The 25,418-nt window shown below is 39.6% G+C and overlaps 1 protein-coding gene across 2 annotated transcripts; it reads right to left on the reverse strand.

The window, feature by feature from the left end:
- Nucleotides 1-2,360: 2,360 nt before the first annotated feature.
- On the reverse strand, nt 2,361-15,351 carry LOC128506217 (E3 ubiquitin/ISG15 ligase TRIM25-like). 2 transcript variants are annotated; one of them, XM_053476569.1, is made up of 7 exons: nt 14,700-15,351; nt 6,620-6,715; nt 6,271-6,504; nt 5,972-6,137; nt 5,691-5,750; nt 3,718-3,765; nt 3,376-3,401 (listed from the first exon to the last, which is right to left on the reverse strand). In XM_053476569.1, coding segments are annotated over exons 1-6 (1,161 nt in total). In that variant the 5' UTR covers nt 15,303-15,351; the 3' UTR covers nt 3,376-3,401; nt 3,718-3,763. The 2 variants fall into 2 exon arrangements, with proteins under 2 accessions (XP_053332536.1, XP_053332544.1); XM_053476561.1 differs by lacking the exon at nt 3,718-3,765 and having other exon boundaries at nt 2,361-3,401.
- Between the last annotated feature and the right edge of the window lie 10,067 nt (nt 15,352-25,418).

Below are 25,418 nucleotides of genomic sequence, written 5' to 3' on the forward strand. Positions count from 1 at the left end.
CTGTTGGAGGAAGAGCTTTAGGGCCAGAAATAGAGCCATCATTTCGAGGCAATTGATGTGCAGCGCAAGATGATGGCCTCTCCAGCTCCCTTGGGCTGGACGGTCATCTAAGACCGCACCCCAGCCCATAAGGGAAGCATCTGTCATTAGCATCTGCGACGACAAGACAAACTTAGAGTGGGACCCAAAGTCAGAAACCGGGGTCTGAACCACATAGGAAGGGTACGAAGCACCTGGCGCGTAGCCCTTATTGGGGATTGGCCCTAGAGTGAAATCCCCTGGTTCTTAGCCACAACTGAAATGGTCTCATGTGCAGAAGGCCCAAAGGTGTCACCGTGGATACAGCTGCCATGAGAGCTAAGATGGTCTAGCTTGATTTCCTTGAGGGTGTTGAGAATGGATTCGACACGAGCAGGAGACAGCTGTGCCCGCTTACGCTCAAATCCCATGTGACAGCAAAATATGTTATCCTCTGAACAGGAAAGAGCACGCTTTCATGGGACAGGATCTCAATCCTAAGAAACAAAGATGAGCTAGGACGATATGCTGATGTCGCAGCGCTAGCTACTGAGACTGGGCCAGCCAGTCATGTAATTCAAATACGGATGCTCTGGAGTCGTAAAAACCAGAACTATATCCATGTATTTTGTGTATTTGCGGGTGAGAGAGCTAGACCAAAGGGAAGGACATGGATAGACTTGGCAGTAGCTTCCACCCTTCCAGTTTCTCAGAAAGGGGCATAGTCTTGACGGCTTGGTTAAACGGGGGGGGGTTGTTAGATATTCAGCATTCAGAAACATGGCAGAAAAAAAAAAAGAACTAACCTTTTATTCGAGACTGGTGATGCCCAAAAAAGTGGTGGCGAAGCAAGAACACCGATCTCCTGGGGGTGCCAGGGAGAACACTTCATTCTTTGAAATTCTGCGTGCCTCTCTACATTGGGGGGCCACCCCCTACGGTCCTGGGCACATAACCCTCAGGACTTCTTTGTGAAGAAGACAATATGCCAGTCTAACCTTTTTTGAGGCGGATTGTGCGATGCACCCCAATATTACGAGGGGGTGCCCGGCTCAAAAACACTCTTCTTGTGTGTTTCATGCCTTTCAAGAGTCAGACCTGGTCAAGACTGGGTGGCCGATCACGGTGGGGAAAGAATTTCCCGAAGGCTTGTTATATAACTTCGCCTCATGAACCTAGTGGCGACTGAGTTAATGACATCGTCAAGTAGGCCAGAAGGCGAAATGGGGGCATCAAGGAGGAATGCACGATCCTTCTCCTTGATGCCCCTGAGATTCAACCACAAGTGCCTCTCTGCGGAAACCATCGCAGCCATAAAACGGCCGATAGCACGAGTTGTCTGCTTTGTTGCACGAAGAGACAAGTCTGTGGCCCGGCGTAATTCCAATATGCCCTACCTTGAAGAGCCTGCATTCATGACCTCCAGACTGGACTATTGTAATGCATTACTAGGTGGTTGTCCTGCATCCTCAATAAACAAGTTTCAGTTAGTCCAAAATGCAGCCGCCAGGGTTCTCACTAGATCCAGAACATATGGTCATATAACCCCAATATTATCATCACTGCCCTGGCTACCTGTTCAGTTTATAATTAATTACAAAATAGTACTACTTACATACAAGGCTTTAAATGGTTTAGCTCCCACATACCTAACCAGTCTTCTGATACGCTATAATCCACCACGTTCCTTGAGATCACAAAACTCCGGACTTCTGGTAATTCCCAGAATTTTAAAATCTACAAAAGGGGGCAGAGCATTTTCATATTTAGCTCCAAAACTTTGGAATAGCCTTCCAGAAAGTGTTCGGGGAGCAGACAGAGTTTCCCAATTCAAAAGTAGACTCAAGACACATCTCTTTAATCTGGCATACGTGTAACTCATCCCATAACTTCATACTTCAGTACATCTATCCTGAATAGCAACTACGCTAATTCTCTCCATCTGTTCTGTACTTTTCTACCCATCCCGAGGCATCTGGAGATTGTACCAGCTTCAGTAGACAAAGGCCAACCCTTGGCTTACTCATCAGAGACATTTCATTCATTCATCTATCTTATTATTATCTAGACACATTTTTCTCACACATACACAATTTATTATTATATATTTTTCATTATTATTTTTTAATGAATTTCTTTTATTTTTGTGAAGCTGCTTTGAGACAATGACCATTGTTAAAAGTGCTATATAAATAAAATTGAATTGAATTGAATTGAATTAACAAATTAAATGGTTGTGTATAAAACAGTATTTCCAGTAGGTGTAGCAGATCGTACCTGTTGTGAGTAAAGCACACCTTTTATTTAGGACCAGAAAAAAAAAAAAACTGCAAAGCATTAAAAAAATTAAGATGTTAAGATTTAATTAGGTTAACATCAAGTATATAAATTTGCCCATTATATGCAAACCATATTCGATTGAAAAAAAAAGTGCTTATGTTCAGCTGGGAATGTTACACAGGTGTTACATACATACGGTATAAAGATATTTATTTAGAAGATTTAAAATTAACTGCATTACAAAAATTTACTTCTGATATTTTTTCACACTGATTTTTTAACTGATTTAAAAAAAATAAATAATTCTTTGCCATAATATTTTCAGCTGTGTGTGTGTGGTCAGTTTTAAACATCTACTTTCAATAATGTAAATATAAAGTTATTCTAAAGTGACGTCTGATGTGCCGAATCTCATATTAAACTATATTTAGTGTTAATATTTACTCTTTAATTGTCACTGGCGTAAATTACTGAGCTGTTTGTCCAGCTGAATTGTGTGTTAGTGAGACAGATGACTGAGCAACAATGTGACAATGTGCAGGAATTTTACACAAAACACTACACACTTTATTCTGGATCACACAATCTCACAGTAGAGTCAAACAACATGTAGAACCTAAACCCAAACCCAGCATACAGAGGCTGAGTGAATGTGGTGTGGACTCTGTGGAGGAGCTTCATTGTGTCAGAGACGCTGTAGAAGGACAGAGTTCCTGCACTGTGATCCACATACACTCCTATTCTGGAGGATGATGAAGCTCTGAGATCAGTCTGAATGTTGTTGTGATAGAAAGAGAGAGAAGAAAAACGACCCCACAGACTCCAGGACTGATTGTTGTGTTCAAACCCACACTCATGACCCCGTCCTTTTCTGCTGATGTCTTTATATGAGACTGATATGGACACATCACCGCTCCACTCCACCTCCCAGTAACAGCGTCCACACACACTCTCCTTACACAACACCTGAGACCAGGAGTCAAATCTCTCTGGATGATCAGGGTACTGCTGCTCTCTTACACTGTATCTCACCGCTCTGTTCTTCTCAGACAGAATGAGGTTACGATGTGTCGTGTTGGGATCCAGAGTCAGATAACAGAAATCTAAAATAAAAGAGAAAAACAAACTGAACAATGTGAACATGTTGGGTTTAATTCACAGAGTATATTTATGTGAAGAGTGAGACAGCTGTCTGTGTGCGCTGATATCTGAGAGAGAAATGTCTCAATGTTCATTCAGATTTTTATCCAAAAAAATAAAAATCTGAATAAAAAAATAAAAGAATAAAAAAATATAATCTAATTTGTGAGTATTTAGTATTTTCTATTCTGCTTATGGAAGGCATAGTGCTTTATTATTATTATCAATTTTATATATAATTTTTTATTCATTATTTTTTTATGTCTTTGTTTAATATACCTTTTAGGAAATCTTCTCTGCTCTTTCTCTCTCTTTTTTTCTCTCTTTCTGTCACACACACACACACACACAACACACAAATAAACTAATTATACAGTGGAACCTCGGATAAGGAGTAACGCGGTTTACGAGTGTTCCGCAAGACGAGCAAAGATTTTTAATAAATTTTGACTTGAAAAATGAGTGTTGTCTTGGTTAATGAGTACCGAGTATCATGTATCACGCATGCGCTTCTTGTTTTGACACCCCGCGCCACATCATCACAACTGAGCTAATAGTTTTTTTCTCTCGTGCTGCGGAATTGTAGGTAATCGTCTCCCCTGCTGGGTGAATATATATGTATATATATACGCACACTCAGAAAGTCTGCAGGCACTGCAGAGTTTCTGTGTGTGTGTGTGTGTGTGTCTTTTGGGAACCTGAGAGGAGAGGGGTGAGTTTGTGTGTGTGTGTGTGTGTGTGTGTGTGCGCGCTTATTCACTTACACCAACACACACACACACTTTCTCTCTCTCTCGGCTTCAAACACACTGAAACTCTGCTCTGTTGCGATTGTTTTTAAACGTAAGGGGCTGGTTAATTTGTTTTGTTCACATTACAGCAGTGATTCTGTTAGTATGCGCTCACGCGAGTGTGACTAGCGATGTTCCTTGCTAATTTTTAAATAGTTAATTTTTAAATGGTTTTAAAAATGGTCTTTCCATTTGTGTGTGTGTGTGTGTGTGTGTATGCACATTACACACACACACACACACACACCCACACACACACACACACACACACACACACACACAGCGCCTGCGTGCACAAATGGAAACACTTATCTGTCTGGATTTATTTTTATGTTTTTTTTTTTTAGGTAAAGTGCAGGTTAATTTGTTTAATCTTTACTTTATATTTTGTGTTAATTATTTTTATGTTTTTTTTGGGGGGCTGTAAAACGAATAATTTGAGTTTCCATTATTTTCTATGGGAAAATTAAATTTGGTTTACGAGTGTTTTGAAATACGAGCCCACTTCCGGAACGAATTATGCTTGTTATCCGAGATTCCACTGTAAATTTACATTTTAAATCACACAACATTCCTGCAAATCACTTGTTTGTATTTAATATACTGAACAAAAATATAAACGCAACACTTTTGTTTTTGCTCCCATTTTTTATGAGATGAACTCAAAGATCTGAAACATTTTCTACATACACAAAATAACCATATCTTTCAAATATTGTTCACAAATCTGTCAAAATCTGTGATACAGTAGTGAGCACTTCTCCTTTGCCGAGACAGCATGATTATTGCACAGGTGTGCCTTAGACTGGCCCCCTGTAAAAGGCCTCTTTGAAAGGTTCAGTTGAATCACACAGCACAATGCCACAGATGTCGCAAGTTTTGAGGGAGCGTGCAATTGGCATGCTGACAGCAGGAATGTTCACCAGAGCTGTTGCTCGTGAATTGAATGTTCATTTCTCTACCATAAGCCGTCTCCAAAGGTGTTTCAGAGGATTTGACAGTACATCCAACCAGCCTCACAACCGCAAACGACGTGTAACCACACAAGCCCAGGTCCTCCACATTCAGCATGTTCACCTTCATGATCATCCGAGACCAGCCACTTGGACAGCTGCTGAAACAATCGGAGTGCATAACCAAAGAATTTCTGCAAAAACTGTCAGAAACAGTCTCAGGGAAGCTCATCTGCATGCTCGTCGTCCTCATTGGGGTCTCGACTTGACTCCAGTTCTTCATCGTAACGGATTTTGACAGATTTGTGAACAATATTTGAGAGATATGGTTATTTTGTTTATGTATAAAACGTTTCAGATCTTTAAGTTCATCTCATTAAAAATGGGAGCAAAAACAAAAGTGTTGCATTTATATTTTTGTTCAGTATATTTTCTAAGTGGCTTTTAAAGAAAACGGTACTCTATAGACCGAATAAACCTGTGCGTGTGTGTGTGTGTGTGTGTGTACATTTCAGAAACTCTTCTCTGCTCTGTGGCTCTGGTGGTGGAAAGATCTGAACTGCTGCAGCTGTGGAGAGAAAAATGGAAATGAAGACAAAAAGCATCATCAGGTTGTAAAAGATGGAAACAGTTTAAAGTGATACAGTCAGTTTATTAATTTAAAATCAGTATTTTTAGTTCAAACTGTCTGCAGGAAGGTCAGCAGAAGCATTGCTAAGAAATAAGACTTCACAGAGCGAGTAAAGACGTCCATCATTGTGTTTCTCCAGCAGGAACAGCTCCTCTTACCATGTGGAGGGATTTTGTTGAATTCCTCCTCACAGAATTCCTCGAGTCTCTTCTTCAGATCTAAGAGAGAATTCCTCACTCCATCAAATGAGACATGTTGATGGACACTGGGTGCCTGAAATTTTGGTCTCTCTATTGGAGGAGTCCAATGTCCAGAAGCTAAAGCCTACAGAAAGCAGATTAGATGTTAAACGCACTTGTAACATCAGAGGACATTCACTGTGCATTAGCAGGAGAATTTTTTAGAGAGTGTGTGTGTTAGGAACAGCTGTGTGTGTAGATCAGACAGTGAGTGTTACCTGAAGGAACTGGATGTGATCGTGTGTGTGTGAAAGCTGCTCCAGCTCAGTGAGTCTCCTCTGAAGATCAGCAATCTCCTGCTCCAGTTGCTCCAGGAGTCGTTCAGCTCGACTCAGTTCAGTCTTCTCCTGAGCTCTGATCAGCTCCGTCACCTCCGAACGCTTTTTCTCCATGGAGCTGATCAGCTCAGTAAAGATCATCTCACTGTCCTCCACTGCTGTCCGTGCACTCAGCTGTTAGGACACACACACACACACAGATACACACTATCATTCCCTCTCTTACTGCGACTCTAAATGACTCTATGTTGTCCATGTTGTGTGTGTTTCTGTCTTTGTCTCTGCTCACCTTTATAGTGTTCACAGCCTGTTTCAGCTCCTGCACCTTCTTCTGCTTCTCCTGGATTCTCTGCTGGGATTTCATCTGCTTCTCCTTTAACTTACTCTGAGGCCAGAACAGTTACATTGAGCTTTTTATAAAGTACTTACATAGTAAGATAATACATTACATACAAACATTCATATTTCTCAGAGCTTAAACAAAACATTTAATGAATAGAAACCTTTTCTTAACAGGAGCTAACTTGAGCAGGAGCTTCAACAAAACATGAGCCTAAACAGGCTAGGAGCTTAACACTAGAAGCGCCGAGCGGTCATTTGACCGCAAGGGGGTAAAAAAAAAAAAAAATACTTCACACTCGATCAATTTCCAGGACCCTCCTTTCATGACTTTTCCTAGTTCTGTGAGCTTAATGACCCTGTATGCTTAAATTTTTAAAATCGCACCAGTAAAAGCCAGTATAAAGCTATTTTGCTCTTATTTACGTGAAATCGCTGACAGCTGCGCGGCGGCATGACGTTTCCTGTCTTTTCCAACCTGCGATTCTCATTTCTCTCAGCAGATGGTGCAAGGGATCGCGCATACTATTTATGCGTCATTCAGTGCGTATATGTAACTATCTCAGGTTTCATTCCATATATATGCTTCCGTAAAATATCGACAATTCGCCATTCATTCTGGCGTTGATATTCAGCGATATTTTATAAGGACATTTACGGAATTTCGCTTTACTTAATTTTATAAGGTTTTAAGAAAATTAATTAGTTTGTTCGTTCTGTTAGAAGCTTCCGTGAAATTATCTCTAAAACAATATTGTTTTACATATTACATATGTAATGCCCCCTCCTGAGGATATAAAGCCTTAGTATTGAATGCAAATAAATCAGATCTACCACAGCAGATAATAAACTATGCTATGTCATAACCGAAGCAAACACCACGATTATGCCTCGTTTCGTTCGGTGTTGCTAGGCAACGGAGCACGCGCCTAATCGGCAGGAACGTGGTTCACTTGGCCGCGGTGTATTATAAACCTGCGGGATGTTTCACTGCTTATGTTCATGTAATAAAAGCGAGGGAAATGTGAAAGTGATGTGTGGCCACTGAATGAGAACTAAATCAAAGATTTCAGTAACTACACTGAGTGTAACATCTGCATAGTGACACTAAACAGCTGAACAACTTCACTTTCCCGTTTACCTCTGAGAAAGAAAAAAAGCTGTATGTTGTTTGTTTATATGTAGAATGTTTATAAAAGTACACGAAGTAGGCGCGCGCGCGCGCACAGACACACACACGCCTCCCCTGAGCCCTCGGTCAACATCTAATGACCTTCGATATGCAAATAAGTCAAGACGTAGCCTAACGTGGTGTTGTGTCGGATTTCAGCGGTCACGGAGAGGAAAGACTTTGAAGCAGTTTCAGTGTTTTTTTCAGTTACAACAAGCACAGCGATGAGTCCACGTTGTTTCACTGGTTATGACATAGTGACACTAAACAGCTGAACAACTTCACTTTTCTGTTTACCTCTGAGAAAAAAAAAGCTGTATTTTGTTTGTTTATATTCAGAGTAACACCTTCCAACCACCTCTCATAGTCTATTGTTAGTTTTAATGATTTGGCTGAAACTAATTATCACTACATAAGTACCCCAACACCACTGATCATGAGTTTCAGCTGAAACTAATTCTATACATGCAACAGAAAATGTAGATGCAGATTCCAAATGTATAAAGAGACATGCTATATATTCCGCTTCAGCGTGTTTCTTAATCTTTCCCTATATATATATATATATATATACTTTTCAAATAAAATCGCTATTACTTGACCCTGAAGTTTAGTTTAGCACACAAAAACTGAAAAGTCCTTTCTGGTAAATCAACTGCATATGTAGTTTATTCACAGCAATTCATTAATAAAATGAATATACATTGTACAGTACAAGGTAAACACGAGAAAGATTACAAAATAAAAAAACAAACAGCGTCTTCTTTATAAACAGCTTATACTGTGCGTCGAGATGCTGAAATCCCTTGCATGTTGCCCCTCAATTTTGTGCTTCCATTTCAAGTGGAGAGATATTTGACCGACAGCTTAGAACAAAAGAACTGTAGGTGTGATCACAACCCCCTCCGAACGATCGTGCAATCAATCACTGACCACCTCAGAAGTTCCCTCCAATGTATGCTGATGTTTTGCAAGTATTTTTGCAAAACTATGGCACTCTCTTGAGAGGTGGTTGGAATGTGATATTCATTCATTTATTCTATACAAGGGCACTAACTACACAGACCAAACTGTTACCTTATTTTATTCTTATACTCATCGCTGTGCTTGTTGTAACTGAAAAACGCCTCAACTGCTTCAGGGGAGGTGTGTGTGTGTGTGTGTGTGTGTGTGTGAGCGCGCGCGCGCGCTGCAGCCTGTGAATGAATACGCACAGCAGAGGGACAGAGACATGAGGGACATCTAATACCATATTGTGTAGTGTCCCTTTTTCAGCGGATTTCTCTGCTACCGCAGATTAGTTTATCAACTTGTAATATATTAATTTTAGGAATATATTAACATGTGCAGACATTTAGTTGATGGGGCGCTGCCCCTCTTGCCCCTGAATAGAGCCAGCCTCGATTACACACACATACACACACACTTATATATATATATATATATATATCATGTATCTTTATACATTTGGAATCTGCATCTACATTTTCTGTTGCATGTATAGAATTAGTTTCAGCCAAATCATTAAAACTAACAATAGACTATGAGAGGTGGTTGGAAGGTGTTACTCTGAATATAAACAAACTAAATACAGCTTTTTTTCTCAGAGGTAAACGGAAAAGTGAAGTTGTTCAGCTGTTTAGTGTCACTATGTCATAACCAGTGAAACAACGTGGACTCATCGTTGTGCTTGTTGTAACTGAAAAAAACGCTGCAACTGCTTCAAAGTCTTTCCTCTCCATGACCGCTTAAATCCGACACGACACCACGTTAGGCTACGTCTTGACTCATTTGCATATCGACGGTCATTAGATGTTGACCGAGGGCTCAGGGGAGGTGTGTGTGTGTGTGCGCGCGCGCGCCTACTTCGTGTACTTTTATAAACATATAAACAAACAAAATACAGCTTTTTTTTCTCAGAGGTAAACGGAAAGGTGAAGGTGTTCAGCTGTTTAGTGTCACTATGCAGATGTTACAGTCAGTGTAGTTACCGAAATCTTTGATTTAGTTCTCATTCAGTGGCCACACATCACCTCCACATTTCCCTCGCTTTTATTACATGAACATAAGCAGTGAAACAATTCGCAGGTTTATAATACACCGCGGCCAAGTGAACCGATTAGGCGCGTGGTCCGTTGCCTAGCAACACTGAACGAAACGAGACATATTCGTTGTGTTTGCTTCGGTTATGACATAGCATAGTTTATTATCTTCTGTGGTAGATCTGATTTATTCAAATTTAATATTGTTTTGGCGATAATTTCACGGAAGCGAGTTCAGAACTAAATCGCTGCTCCGAGACGTTCAGAAGCTTCAAATAGAATGAACAAACGAATAAATTTTCTCCATACGATATAAAATTAAGTAGAGCTTTCCTTTTTGTTATAGTACGAAGCCCCTAGATGGACAAAGGAGGAGAAAAAACGGCAGGAAAAAAGTCAAAAACTTTGGGTTATAATTCCAAACATGAGTTGTTTTTTTCTGCCGTTTTTCCCTCTGTCTTTGTCCCCTTAGAGACTCTGTAGTAGGTTTTCTCAGTTGAATATGAAAAAAAGATACCGCTGATTATCAACGCGGGAATGAATGGCGCATTGTCCAAGTGCAAGTTGATCTTGGAGCTAAACTATTTTCTTTGGGTGAAAGCGCCATCTAGCGATCATTGTGTGTCAGCAGCAGCTTCCCATTCAAAACAATAGGTGGTCAAATGACCGCTGAACCGCGTTTTTAGTAGGTGACACTGGCGCGGCGCTTCTAGTGTTAAACAGACTCTGAGTTTACACAGACTAGAAACTAAACAGACTAGTAATTAAACAGACTAAGAGACACACAGGCCCGGAGACAAACTCACAGCTACAGTAACTAAACAGGGGAGGTTATGCGCTAAAATGCCCCCCTGCCATTGATTTGCCCCCACCCACATAACCGCTATCAAATATTATATTAGAACATAAATTTATAGGTTAATGGTTTACAAAATACAAATTACATGAGAGAATAAAATTCTGCAACGGCCGGGTCACTCCCAATGAGCGTGGATACCATCCAGTGCGGGGTCGAGCCTTTCGATGCATCACAGTTACGGGCGTGAATGTCACAGCAGAGGCCGGCCTCAATGTTAAGTCTATGGGACTTTTTGGGGCCGTTTTTGGGGCCGTTTTTGGGGCCGTTTTTGGGGGGGATTTTGGGAGCACCGCCCGACGGCCCTGTGGCGCACGGAATGGTGTAACGCTGCAAAGTTTTAGGGATATAATAAATGGATTGTGCAATGATTTCTAGGGGAGAAGAGTAATAAGTGTGCGCCGGCACACTTATTAAGCAATATGAAAATAAATATGTTCTATATAAAAAAAAAAAATTTTTTTTTTCAAATACAACATGTATACTATTATATTGTTTATTTTACAATAAAATTAGTTTCGTCCAATTTTTCATTTAAAAAAATATTTATTTTTATTATATATAAATATTTATTTGCTTATTCATGACAAACCGTGAAAAAAACATGTGTTACAAAATAAACATTATACAAGAATTTGTATTAATGGTCTTGACAGTTGTCTTGTGCCTAGGGTTTATTATAATAGTAATGTTCATATTTGATAATAATAAACCTATGAATTTATGTTCTAATATAATATTTGATAGCGATTATGTGGATACTTTTCCTTTCCCACGTGAGTCAGTCCGCGTCAGTTGTGCTCTTTAACCAATCAGATGTGACCTCGCCATTTCAACCAATCATAACCCGCCAGGAGCTTAAATCCTGTTTACATGAAATAAACCTGCTACTGAGCAGGTTTAAGCTTATGGATATGTTGCTATGACAGCAAATGTGAGAAGCGCATAGAAGAACGAAACAATTCAAGATCAGGACGAATTCACAATAATCAAATCCGGCTAACTGAGTTAGAGACGTATGAAGAACAGACCCCAGATTTCAACTTAACAAAACAACTCAACAAAACAAATGGCAACTTTTCAGAACAAATGCAAGACTCTAGTCAACAGGACAAAGGACTACTTAAAACAAAACTAATGACCTCCCTCGGTTCTATGGAACTCCAAAGTGTTCAAAATTAAATAAATAAATAGGACATGATGAAATATACTCTATGAATAAATAAGACACATACATGTAATATGAGAATGATATTGTGAATCGAATTATTTTTCCCAATTACAGAGATTATTGCAGAGGCATTTCATTTAATTCATGTTGTTTTTATTTCAAACTGTCATTTTTTCAAAGTTAGTTTTTATTTTAAAGTCTCATTTTTCAGCAGAATGAGTCGTTCTGTCATTGAAGAGCGATAGGGCGGAGCCAGCTGTGTGATTGGTTGCTCCTTTATTCAGACGTAAGTGATAGCGCATGAAGTATCAAGTTAGGTCTAATGGTGCAATTCATATTCCATGCAGTAGGTGGCAGTACAGTGTCTACTGGTAAATTATCCCTCTCCATCCGATCAGCTAAAATGAGTAGAACTGGCTGAAGTTCACACCAGTCCGCCATCTTACGTGACTTTTGACTTAACACACAACTTACTAGTATAAAAATATAACTCAATACAGAAATAAATGCTTTTTACGTATATTATTTGAAGTATCACTGAACATACACTACTGTTCAAAAGTTAGGGGGCCTCTTTCTAAATCCATGATCGTTCCTGATTTTTATTAATATCTACACTGTAAAGGAATGCTGAAGGTGTCCAAAAATGCATTAATCTCCTTTGAACAGTTAATGGTGAGATGTTTCTGCTACTTCTGCTCTGTAAAGACTTCATAACGCCTCTAATCTGAGGTGCTGTTAATCGGTAATTTTTCAGGCTGATAACTCTAAATGAACTTCTCGTCTGTGGCAGAGGTAGGTTTTGGTCTCGCCCTCCTGGGATGGCCTTCATGAGAGCCAGTTTTATTATGGTGCTTGACGGATTTTGCAAATGCACTTGACAATACTGTTCTTGCAAGAACTATTACAGAAAGGCTGACCTCTGTGTCTTAAAATAACAACTAACTGTTGATTTTCTTGTTGTTACGTAACTACCTAATTCCATATGTGTTATTTTATAGTTTTGAAATCCCCAGTATTGTTGTAGAATGTAGAAAATAAATCACTAAACAAAAACAAAGAAATTTGACTCGGGTACAGAAGGGGAGAGGTGCTGGTTATCATCATCACTGACCCTGAGGCTGCTGGATCCAGACTCTCTGTCCCTGATCGTAATGTTAGAGCTGTCAGAGCCTGTGGAACTGTAATTTCCCCTCACGCAAAAGGCATAATCTGCTAATTTGAAGAATTTTACAGAATCTGCTTTTAAAGCTTTTTCTTCCAGTCGCATAAATTTTCACCTTCACCTTTTCTTTTTTTTTTTCAACTTTCATCCATGGCAATTATTCATTCTTTGCTGTATCGAGAAATGATCCATATCTCTCCCTCTGTAAATTAAAAGTGAAAGGGTGCGTGGTTTCAGAACACGTATGGAATAGGATTACAATACATTCACATGCACACAAACTGTGCTGCTTTAGGCCGGATAGCCGGGAAAAAAGAGCTCAGAGCCAACAATAGCGTTCAGCACAAAACCTTTACCTGCCTTTTTCAGCGTCACAAAATTATAATACAAAACATACAGTAAAAGTAAAGAAAAGGGTAAAACAATAGAGCGTTTCGGTGGGGAGCAGCACAGCTGAGCTCCTGCTCCACACACCACCCCACGCGCAGCACCTCATAAAGGGCAACATACTTTACATACATGATGTGATATACCGTACAACATAGTTTTGGCCATTACAAAACACACGCTCTTTAGCGGCGGCGCCCGTACGATTAATGCACTCATCTATCTGCGTAAAAAAGAGATGCAATATTATAGTTTCCGTCATTTTTTAAATAAATTTACATACTGACTGATGCACATTGACCAGCGACCCACCGGAAGAACTCCAGGTGCTCCAGACGGCCAATCCGCCACCGCCTAGCACGTTATTGCTAGCTATAGCGGCGGTCCGCATGGCAGGTATTCAGAGAAACTAATCGATGTTGAAGGATCAGCCAATAGGCGCGCACGTCCAAACCACTAGCGCTGATTGACAGAACGACTCATTCTACTGAAAAGTCGCATTATGAAATAAATAGGCCATCGTGAAAAACGAGATTTTAAAATAAAAACTGACTTTGAAAAAAATGACATTTTGATATAAAAACAGCATGAATTAAATAAAATGCCTTTGCAATAATCTGTTATTGTGAAAAATAATTTGCAGAGTGCAATATATTTCACAATAATAGGCTTTTTTCAAAATATGTTTCATTATTTTGCAATATCATTCTCATATTACATGTATGTGTCTTATTTATTTATTCATAGAGTTATTTATTTTATCATGTCCTATTTATTTATTTAATTTTGAACACTTTGGAGTTCCATATGGTTCAGGTGAGCGTTCATGTCACCTGACAGATGTGCATTCTGGGAACTTGTGTTCAATAAACATAAAACTACAAAAAACACAAACACAGCACCCTCTGGTGGTGATCCCTGACTAGTCTGTGTGTAATCAATTTATTGTATATAATATATGAGATTGACTTTTAAAACTGAATTTCTGAAATAATAAATTACCTTTTTGCTGATATTCTAATTTACTGAGATGCAACTGTGTATGTGTGTATGTGTATTCATATATCTTACAAACATTATCTAGCAAAAAAAGTCACAAATTCTAATATTTCATATTTTATATAGTAACTAGTAATAGTGATATAACTTTTATTAGTAACTAGCACAACACTGTGCACATGTTACTAGATATAAACTTTAATTAAGAACCTCATCCTGGAAATCTTTCTCATTCTCACCTGTTTCTCAGCTCTTTCTACTGCGGCTGTGACGGTGTCGTGTCCTTTGTGATTATCCATCGTACACAAATAACAGATACAGGTTTGATCAGTACGGCAGTAGATCTTCAGGACTTCGTTATGTTCAGAGCAGAGCTTCTCTTGGAGTTTTGCTGAAGCTTTAGTTAATGTGTGTTTTTTCAAAGCAGGAACTTCCAGGTGAGGTTTTAGATGAGTTTCACAGTAAGAAGCCAGACACATCAGACAGGACTTGATGGCTTTGTTTTCTCTTCGGGTGCAGAAATCACACTCCACATCTCCAGGTCCAGCATAACAGTGAGCAGGAGAAGCAGCTTGGACTTCAGTCTTCTTCTTCAGTTTCTCCACCACTTCAGCCAGCATGTTGTTTCTGCGTAGAACAGGCCTTGGAGTGAAAGTGTCTCTGCACTGAGGACAGCTGTAGATGCCCTTCTGATCCTCCTGATCCCAGTGACTATTAATACACACCTTACAGAAACTGTGACCACAGGAGATAGTCACCGGATCCTTCAGGAGATCCAGACACACTGGACAGATGAACTGATCCACTGAAAACTGATCTACTGAAATACTGGCCTCAGCCATTTTCCTGCACGAACACACTGAGAGACAGAGAGAGAAAGTCTGAGTTTCGTTTTCTTGGACAGTAACTTCCTGGTTCTGTGTGTGTGTGTGTGTGTGTAAGAGAGAGAGTGTGAGAGGAGGAGCTAAAAGTGAGGGAAGGCATGAATACAACTCTGTTAACCATTTCATCTCCCTTTAGTCCATGAATATGTGGAGATGTAAATTATTCCTGTCTACAAAACACCTGAATTAATCCGTCGGCCTTGTTAATAAATACATTTACATAGTTTATTGATATTTTTATATATTAATTTATTTACTTATACATTTTTCTATTTTTCACTATTTTTCCGCTCAGAGTAGATGCTTCCATGGTGTGTGTAGTGGAACCCATAAAAGATTACACTGTAAAAAGTTGGACTGGGCTTAATTAACAATTGTTAAATTTATCTTAGTGACAAGTGCATATTAATATTTACTAACTGCATTCTAGAGTCTAATTAAGCTGATTTAAACAAATGCTGATTATTTATTAATTCCATTTCAAGTATTTTTTTTGTCAGTTTAAATCAACGAGGAAAAAATGGGGAAATTTTAATTTAATTTTTCTGGCCATGTCACAACTAAAGAATTTTTGTAAATTTTATTCATTTAGAGAGATTAGGTTCTACTGCCATGCAATTTCCCCCCAAGTTTCTACATCCATACAAGGTGCCACATGCTGCAGGATCTGTATTTTTCTTAAGGTGAGATTTTAGTTAGTAATAAGTATGTACAAATTATTTTGTAGCAGTTTTTTCTTTTTTTTTATAAACAGTTGTGAAATATACAAATTTTATTGTGTGGTTAAATTCAGTTAAGCTATTTCCTCTCAGTCTGCTCTGTTTTTATTTGGCTAAAAGCATGGTAGTTAGTTTGGTGTGTGAATTTTATTACAATGTATGTTATATAGTATGTCATATTCTTTAAAGAAGCAGCCGGGCGATGTTTCAGAGTTTCAGTGTGAGCTTCCCCTCCCCCACTTTAACAAGTGATTAGCTGACCTTGACACTGAGGGTCTAACTGCAGCAGTTAATTCTTGCTCTAGAAGTGAGTAATTAACTTAAAGATTTACCTTTTGTGTTTTCAATTGAGCTCAGTATAAACTATTAAATTAAAGGGGACACGTTTAGAAACAGAATATTGTATGTTCCTTTATGATGAATATGGCCCACCTTTGTAATAATCTCATAATGCTGTTTGCTAGTTTTAATATCAAAATAAAAACACTTGATGTTTTAGATGAAACAGTAATTGTAACATATTTGGCAGTATATTCTTTTTTTGATACACAAAGTATACAGTTACTGTCCATTTTACCAGCTTCTGATGCTGCACTTTAAAAAAATGTTGGAGAATGTTTATCATGTCTGCAAATAAATGTCAGTGTTACAAATGTTAAATGCTATTACTGTTGTGTTTATGGTAACCCAGCACAAGCATTTAAGTAACTTAGAAATACAGTGGTGTGAAAAACTATTTGCCCCCTTCCTGATTTCTTATTCTTTTGCATGTTTGTCACACTTAAATGTTTCTGCTCATCAAAAAACGTTAACTATTAATCAAAGATAACATAATTGAACACAAAATGCGTTTTTTAAATGAAGGTTTACGTTATTAAGGGAGAAAAAAACCTCCAAATCTACATGGCCTTATCTCCTCCAAACAGATGGTAAAAGTGGATGATGGCAGAGTAGACGAGGAGGTTGAATTTGTCCTGAGGTAGAGCTGAGTATCATAAACATAGCATTGAAATAAAATACCATGCTGGCTGATCATATAGCCCAGGGGAAGCATATACAATATGAACAAAATCGAACCGAGCACAGAGCCCTGAGGAACACCACAGGTGACATTGTGTATAGCGGATTTAGCCTCTCTCAGGGCAACATGCTCCGTTCTTTCAGTAAGATAAGATGAGAACCAGTTGTAAGCAGAGTCAGAGAGTCCATCAGTGTGACGTAATCTGTGAAGCAGAATGTTGTGATCAACAGTATCAAAGGCTGAAGACAAGTCCAACAGGATGAGAAGCAATGGAAAACCAGCATCAGCCGACATCAGCAGGTCATTCATGACTCTAACCAGAGCTGTTTCCACGCTGTGGCAGGGGTGGAAACCAGACTGGAATTTTTCAAACAACTTATTTTGTTTTAGATGAGACTGAAGCTGTGCAGCAATTACTTTTTCCAGTACTTTTGAAAGGAATGGGAGGTTAGAAATGGGCCTGTAGTTTGCAAGTACTTCTGGATCTTAGGGGGATTTTTTAAAAAGTGGTCTGATGGAAAGTAGATTTCAATGTAGCGGGAACATATCCAGTCTGAAGAGAGTGATTTATTATCCTGGTAATTAGGGGACTTATAGCACAAAGGTTGGATTTAACCAAAACTGTAGGAAAAGGGTCCAGAGCACAATTTGATGGTTTCATCTTTCTGCCAATGACCTCAACCTCTTGCTGTGTAACTTTAGAGAAACAGCTGAAAGGTTGCAAATTCCCTGGCTGTGGGTCATCCATCAAGACAGGTATTGCAGAGGAACTCGATAGAGACGAGCGGATGGTATCCACATTTTCCTAAAGAAAGTAATGATGTTATTGCATTTATCCTCTGTAGCTTCCAGATGAGATTAAAATTGTGGTTTCAATAGGCGATTAATAGTAGAGAATAGTTGCTTTGAATTTCCAGAGCTATTGTTAATAATATTAGAATAAAACTGTGATCTTGCAGCTCACGATGCTCTTGCATGTGCCTTCTGATGTTCTCTGTAAACTTGCTTATGAACAGTGAGTCCTGAAGCCTGTACACTTCGCTCAAGAACACGCCTAGTTGTCTTCATCTTCCGCATCTCACATGTATACCGGGGGCTGAACGTGAGAAGCAGACAGTTGTATATCTGACAGGGGCATGGAAATCAAGGAGACTGCTGAGGGATTTGTTGTAGAAGTCAACTGACTCAGTGACTGAGGAACATTCAACAGAGGAGAGATTCTGAAGATCTTTGCTCAGAGTATCTGGATGGATCTTTTTCAAATTTCTGTAACATATTTGTCGCTTTGCTTTTGTGGGTGAACAAAGGAGTGACAGCTCCATCGAAATTACCTTGTGGTCAGACACCCCCAGATTATACACAAAAAGGTTGCTAATGGGTACAGAGTTTGTAATAACCAGATCCAAGATATGCCCTCTAAAATCTGTGGGAACATCAACATGCTGTTGAAGATTGAGGCAGTCCAGTAGTTGTAAAAACTCAACTGCCAAATGGCAGGAGGGAGTGTCTACATGAACATTAAAGTCACCGAATATAATAATGTTGGGAGAAGTGGTACAGATGGATGTAAGAAAATCATGCATCTCAGAGATAAACATTGAGTTTGGTTTAGGGGGTCGATAAATAAGCAGCAATGTCATGGGCAGAGGGGCGTTACACTTAAATGCAAGGCATTCAAATGAAGACAGTGTAGGCACAGTGAGGGAAGACAGATCTATTTGCTGTCGATATAATACAGCTAAGCCACCACCATGTCCAGTACTGCAGGCTTTCTCCAGGTAGCTATAACCAGAGGGACAAACTTCATTTAGTGCTAAAGAAACCTCAGGCTGATGCCATGTTTCCGTTAGGCACATAAAATCCAAGCCTTTGTCCATAATATGATCTTGTATAAGGACTGATTTATTTGTGAGAGATTGTAAATTGAAAAGTTCTATTTTGAGCATTTTTGGTGTAGTAAATTTCTGTAATGGCCGTAACACAGTGAGATCCACTCCGCGTTTTCTGTCCTGCTTGGTGGATAGCGTCCTCGGAAAATTTTCGAAGCTGTCCAACAGAAATCTCGTGGTGTTTCCCATGCTACAAACACCCGGAGTAACATCGCTCTGATGACGTGTTTGATGAGCGACAGCAGTCCACACTGATGGAATGGATGAAGCAGAACAGCTAGGCTGATGGTAAACAAACTTTTGCCGGGAACTTCTATGGACATAACGCGGTCGGCGCAAAAGAAAAGTCCGAGTTCTTTTATGGCTGCAATGCACGTTGGAATGGAATAATTGTTATGACTTAACAACTGCGGGATGGTGTATTTTAGATTCATGCCGGTCGCCGGAAAACTAGCAAGACAAGCTAGCAGCCAAATAACTGCAGAAGCAGCGAAAACCAGGCTAAAAAAACTCCAGTGTATCGAGACCACAGAGTGGACGTCCAAGGAAGCACACAACGTCTTAGCAGCGCTAAAAAACTGCAAAAAAAAACAATGGTAAAAAACTAAGGTTTATAAAAATAGCCTCCGGGTTACTAAAATAGTCCGTATAAAAATAAAAAACAGCAGCAGAAAAATAAAAACAGCAGCAGGAGAAGCGGTGAACAGCGAGCGCCAGCGTCCTCTCCCCCTGTCTGTCCTAGCTTTCAATCTGAAGTGGTCTGGACAGGCGGGTGTCAAGTCTAGAAATAAATCGCTATATGGCTTATTTGTAGCATCTTCATAACTCTCCAAAAAGAAGGCCCTCTGCCTTGGGAATATCTTATTTGCTAATATAGACATCTGTAGCTTGTCACTGGGGTTTTTAAATAAAATAAGATGAGTGCAGTTTAAGTTCAGGGTTCTACTGTATTTACCTTTATAAAAAATGTTCTGAGTCAGAAACATAACAGACATATTTCTGTGATGGCAATACTGTGTAAAAATTTTAATCACTTCAGGATGGTCGGAGGCTTCCAAATCGACGTCGTCCAAAATAAGCAGATGATTTTTATCTTTAGGAAAAATAGTTTCATCATTAAACGAATCAGGCAGACCTTCTAAAAACGTTATCCTTTTATTCAACATTTTCTGCATTTCACTGTACATTGGTTGAAAACGTGTTTATCCAAACAATATTATCAGGCTGTGTACAATTGTACAATTTTCCAACACATTCTTTACGAAGAAAGTTTTTCCTGATCCACTGGGTCCCACAACCAGACATGAAAATGGTAATTTTAGTCTAGGGTCAAAAGTTGTTTCCTCCGCAGCCTCGAGGTGTGACATTTTTTATTATTTATTTTTATTTAGCAGCCAAAAGTTAAGCTCCCACCCCATGACCAATAGACGTCTCTTGTCAAAAACGACGCGAAACCTTTTTTCGATCGAGGAGTTTTTTTTAAAACGAAAACCGTGCTTCTCCAGAACGATGCTATGTTAAGGGGTCGTATAATCCTCGACGAGGTCTTTCACGGTGTCGAGGTTGATTCGTTGACAACACTTGTACGTCTGTGTAATGCCCTTAACACGCAGCACTACTTTAGACACCCTAGTCTGATAGGCGTAGATTTTAGGTCCGGCAGAAACAAATTCTTTTATCATATCACCGTCAAATTCGTCTGTTAGTTGACCTAAATAATTTCCCATCTCAATAGGGGGTGTCATAATACAAGACTCTCTCTTGCAGCTGATCCAGATAACTAAAGAGGGTCATTCAGCCATAGCCTGTTGTAAAGGCTGCAATAAAAACATTATCTGTTTTGCTAGGGGGTGCGATACAGCCACGTTCTCATTTACAGTAGGAAGCTGAAATAGTTAACATTATGATTACCTGAAAACATGTAATTAAAGAAGATTTCAGGATCACTTACGAGTTTGGTGTTAATCATGTTGGAGCGCTGAGCGAATTTACCCCAGAAGCTGTTCAGACAAAGTTTAGCCACTTTTGGCAGGGTTAAAGGCGTCTAACAGAATACCCTGATTAGTGTTATACTCGGCTATGTAACGCTGTTTACCCTCATCGTCCGTAATCTCTAATGGATATCCGCTCGCCTCTTGTTTGCCTTTTAAAAAGTTTTGATGTAGCCCTTGAATAGGTCGGCATTCTTCTCATTAAAATGCCATACCTCTGTGATCTCGGCTATCGCATAGCCCTTGTCTAAGGCGAGAGTAAACTCAGGCGTTATCCAGACCCCTGTCAATGCGCATTCTTCGTCAGTGTGTGTGCAAGAACCTCGCTGGAAATTCACGTCTGCGCATATGCGGCAGAGAGTGAAAACCAAACGCCCTTTCTCCGATCTATAAGGTAGAACCGGGAAAAATAAACCTCTGGGTGGGAAAACTCTCGTTCTTATTAAACCAAAATAATCTTGAGGGTTTCCAAAATCCTTAAAAACGATTTCAGGATGACCTACGGGGTAAGGGAATGTGTAATTCACGTAAGGGTAAAGTGAGGTCACGTTTACGTATCACGCTTTCAGTGGGGCCTGATGTGTACCGCAATCTTTCAGGGCAGGTCCGGCCACTGTACAATGCATCGCGGGGGGAGAGCGATTGAGGGGGATTAAAGCTCCTAAGAAAACTCTGCAGACCCTGATGGGTCTGTTTCATCTCTTCCCACGTATGCTCTCTTATAGCTACCACTTTTACCCCGTGTACATGTTGTAAACGCCTCAGTTTCACCTCACTTTCCTCGTTCATACACTCATACATTTTATCCGTTAAAGGATTAACGTTTTGAGAAGAAAAACACCGTGTACATCTGTCAAAGAAACATCCTTGAAATTCATAAACTGTCTGGACTCCGTTTACCAGGGCATAGCCGTCTACAAAATACCGCCCCAACTCCTTTTCGCCTTTGTTCAGCACGTGTTGGATAAAGATGTTCTCGCTAAACATGATCCATTATAACCATTGCATACCCGCGTTTGAATATCTTTTACATTGCCTCCTATAATTGTCGGGTTTGGTATAGCGATGGTGTGCTCTTCCAGGAATTGCATGCAAAAAACAGACAAACAGCCCTCGCACACAGTGCTATACCACATCAGAAACTCACGTCTATGTTTCTCGCTCATCTGATCAACACCGTAATATTCGGGGTCTGGATAAACGCCTACATAGATCAGATTCGCCTCAGAGCTGAGGACGATGAGGAAAATAGCCTTTCACCTTATTGGCGAAACCCAGCGCTTTTGGAATCTGTGACAGACGGAATGGGAGAAAAGACGCTAAATCGATGAATTTAAGTTTATAATCAGTCTCTGTGAAAAAAATCACTTTACTCCCTTGCATGACATGTTAGACTGAACTAGACGATCTAGTAAATCCTGGAAAACCGAAAGATCGGCTCCTTTAGAGACCCGTAACATAGAAGAGAGACCGCTTCTCAGGTTCTTGCCTCTTAACTCTAATTGTAGCAGGTTACCCTCTTGAGCGTATGAAAGTGCTTTATTGATTATGTCATACACGCCACCCATCACGTTTCCATAGAAAGAGCCGTAATCTGCTACCTTGTCCTGCGGTATGTTTAATAATTGTCTTATTTCTATATTATTAAATCGGGACCTCGTCACCACCCGCGGCTCGTTAGAGATGATTTCCGCAGGGGGATTAGCGCTACTTTGATCATTAGAGCAGGGATGATCAGCGGGGGGTTCTACTAATGAGGTGTCAAGATCAACACCTCCTCTTCCTACTTGCTCTGTTTCGACCTCTTGGTTATCAGATATTGGATAAGCTTAAGGGATGATAAGGGGCCGAGACAGAGCAGGGAGGATCTGCGGAGGCTCCCTCAACAAAATTATTTATGTTCGATAGTTGTAGTAATGTGTTTTCTATTTAAGCGACTCGAGAAGCAAAAGACTCGGGGTTAGAAGCGTTATCTGATAATATTTGGTGACGTAAATTATCTGGTGCCGAATGGTGTTGACGTACGTCACCCTCGTAGTTTACAGACTCGGGCTGTCAGGGGGCTTTTACCTGATTTATTAATGTCTGATATTTTAATTGCAGCTGACTCGCTGTAGAGGTTACTTCATAATCTACCAGTACCTCTTCAGAGCTGCGTAAAGCATTTCTTAACTGTAGTAGCGCAGCTTCTATTTTAGAAAGTTGCAAAGCCAGCGACTCATTATCTGTCCCTGGTTCATGGTGTGTTTCATTGTTTATAGAATTTATGTTGAGTTTTTACAGAGTCTGGACGGTGAAGGGCCATTATCTGATTTATTAGAAGTTGATATTGTTGCTGATCAGCAATATTGTTATTTGTTGTTAGGAACCGTGGAATCATTTAATGGTTAAATATGTATCTCTGGTTGTGAACCCCGTGAATCAGACACATGTAAAGACAACGGCAAAGAGTCTTGATTATCATCATTATTATTTACTATCTCATTATCCATATCTAACATTTCCGTAAAGTCAATCCTAGCAACATCCACGTCAGCATCAACATTTACATATGAGGCCATAGTTTTTCAACACTCCCGTAAACACAATAAAAATAAAAATAAAAGACACAAGCAGAATAAAAAAGAAAAAAAAATCAACGAAGAAACGACTGCATAGTTGCATATACGCAATACTGACTGTCTTGATAAGAAGCAGTTCCCGCGGCGTGTGCGGCTGGTAGGAATGATACGATCGTGAAGCGTTCCTGTAGCTTCTTTTTCTTTGACGTCTACGACTCTTTGTGTAGGAATAATCGTAGATAAAAAACTTTTTTCAGCGTGTATGATAAAGAAAGATGGCTTAGCCTAGACCCTTAAAAAACTCATTGTGAGCCAATGAAGAGGACGACAATGAAGTTCTCTGTCGGCGACGAGTGGATCGGGATCTCTCGTTTGACCTCTCTCATTCACGGCGTGCTTAAAGAGGAGGCTCTCCCAGTCGCCCGGGTTGTTCCGCTGAGGTGCTGCTTTTGGGCAGGTTCGGCGTTTGTTCAGAGGCGTCCGCTAGGCCTGCTGTAGGTAAATCGCAGGGTTAAGGGTCGAGGACGCTCAACACTTTAGCGTCTTCTACTACCAAAGAAACAATGTTCGTTATTATTATTATTATTTAATTTTTATTTTTTTTATGCAACATCATGAAAATAATGATAATAATAATAATAAATAAAAATAATAACCCACCGTAACTAGGATCAGATTGATGTCCTGGTAGCTGTGGCTGCGGCCCGATAGGCGTAGACCGTGTCGGCTCAGCCGTTTTAAAAATCAACGTTTCTAAATCTAAAAATATTGAAACTTAGTTTAGCTACAACATTTGTCATGAAGTTAGAAATAAAACTGAATACATATATACATTTACAAAAGAGATAAAACTCACCGCCTTGCCAGCCGGCTTCTGTTACAACGTCGTGAGGATCGATAGTCAGATTGTTTACTGCGAAGGTCGGAACGATTTCTCTTTAAAAAAAAAAAAAAAACAGCTTAAAACTCGTGTATATAAAAAACAAGTGAATCTAGTTTCTACCTGGAGCCATAACGATGATGTGAGAAAACCAGGTGTTCTCCAGGCCAGCGAAGAAATGACAGAGTTTTTACGGTTTAGCTCCTCTTGTACGTATTTTTTATACAACTTTATCACACCCCAAAAAACAAACAAACACACACACAAATATACATACAGACGATCATAAAAAGCGTCGAGAAGTTTCAGACTTGTAACTCTTTAACATACAAGTCGGTCATAAACACCCCCAACAGGCCCCCTAACACTGTGATTGTTAACTCTTGCAGAAAAAGTATAAAAAAAATCTCCCAAAGGTATAAGAAATAGCCTGTTTTATTTTTTACTCTACTTTTGACTTTATAAGTATAAAAACAGTTAGGCCTACAACCCTTCGCCTTAGAGTAAAGTACGGCTAATCTGAACATTTCCGTCCTATTCGGTCGTAAGACATCATACGTTGATAACTCACGGGCCATGGTTCATTTTTTTCTCCGTTATAATTTTTTTTAATTGTATTTTTCTGTTTTACTTAGCTACATTTCTAAACCTATATATTTTTTATTTTATACGTATAAAACATTCGCTTTTAGATGAACGTTTCTAAATTTTAAAAACTGAAGAGAAGGCGTGACTATTTCGTCACTACCATATCCACTCAATCACAACTTCTGAGGAGAAACCCTTTTGATTTATTCACTCGTTTGCCAAACTCAGCTCGCCACCCGTACCAGATGCGACTTCACTGTTCAGACGCTATACTCGTGCAGTAAAAACGTTTACGTGCAGACCTCGCTTTTGCCTCATTTTTTCTTTTCTTAGACTCGCTCGCATGATCGCAACAACATTTTATTCGCATCATCGAATCCATTTTTTTCTTCTTCTTCAGCAACTCGGGGAACTCGCCCTCTGGT

This window comes from Clarias gariepinus, chromosome 2 (assembly GCF_024256425.1).
Source record: "Clarias gariepinus isolate MV-2021 ecotype Netherlands chromosome 2, CGAR_prim_01v2, whole genome shotgun sequence".
Lineage (NCBI taxonomy): Eukaryota > Metazoa > Chordata > Actinopteri > Siluriformes > Clariidae > Clarias > Clarias gariepinus.

Bases quoted from the DNA above. Each gene is read 5' to 3' on its own strand.
- LOC128506217 (XM_053476561.1), bottom strand. From the start codon at position 15,302: ATGGCTGAGGCCAGTATTTCAGTAGATCAGTTTTCAGTGGATCAGTTC. The intron at 6,716-14,699 runs GTGAGAATGAGA...TTCTGGCCTCAG, and splicing joins TAGAAAGAGCTGAGAAACAG to AGTAAGTTAAAGGAGAAGCA. The intron at 6,505-6,619 runs GTGAGCAGAGAC...GTGTCCTAACAG, and splicing joins AGGCTGTGAACACTATAAAG to CTGAGTGCACGGACAGCAGT.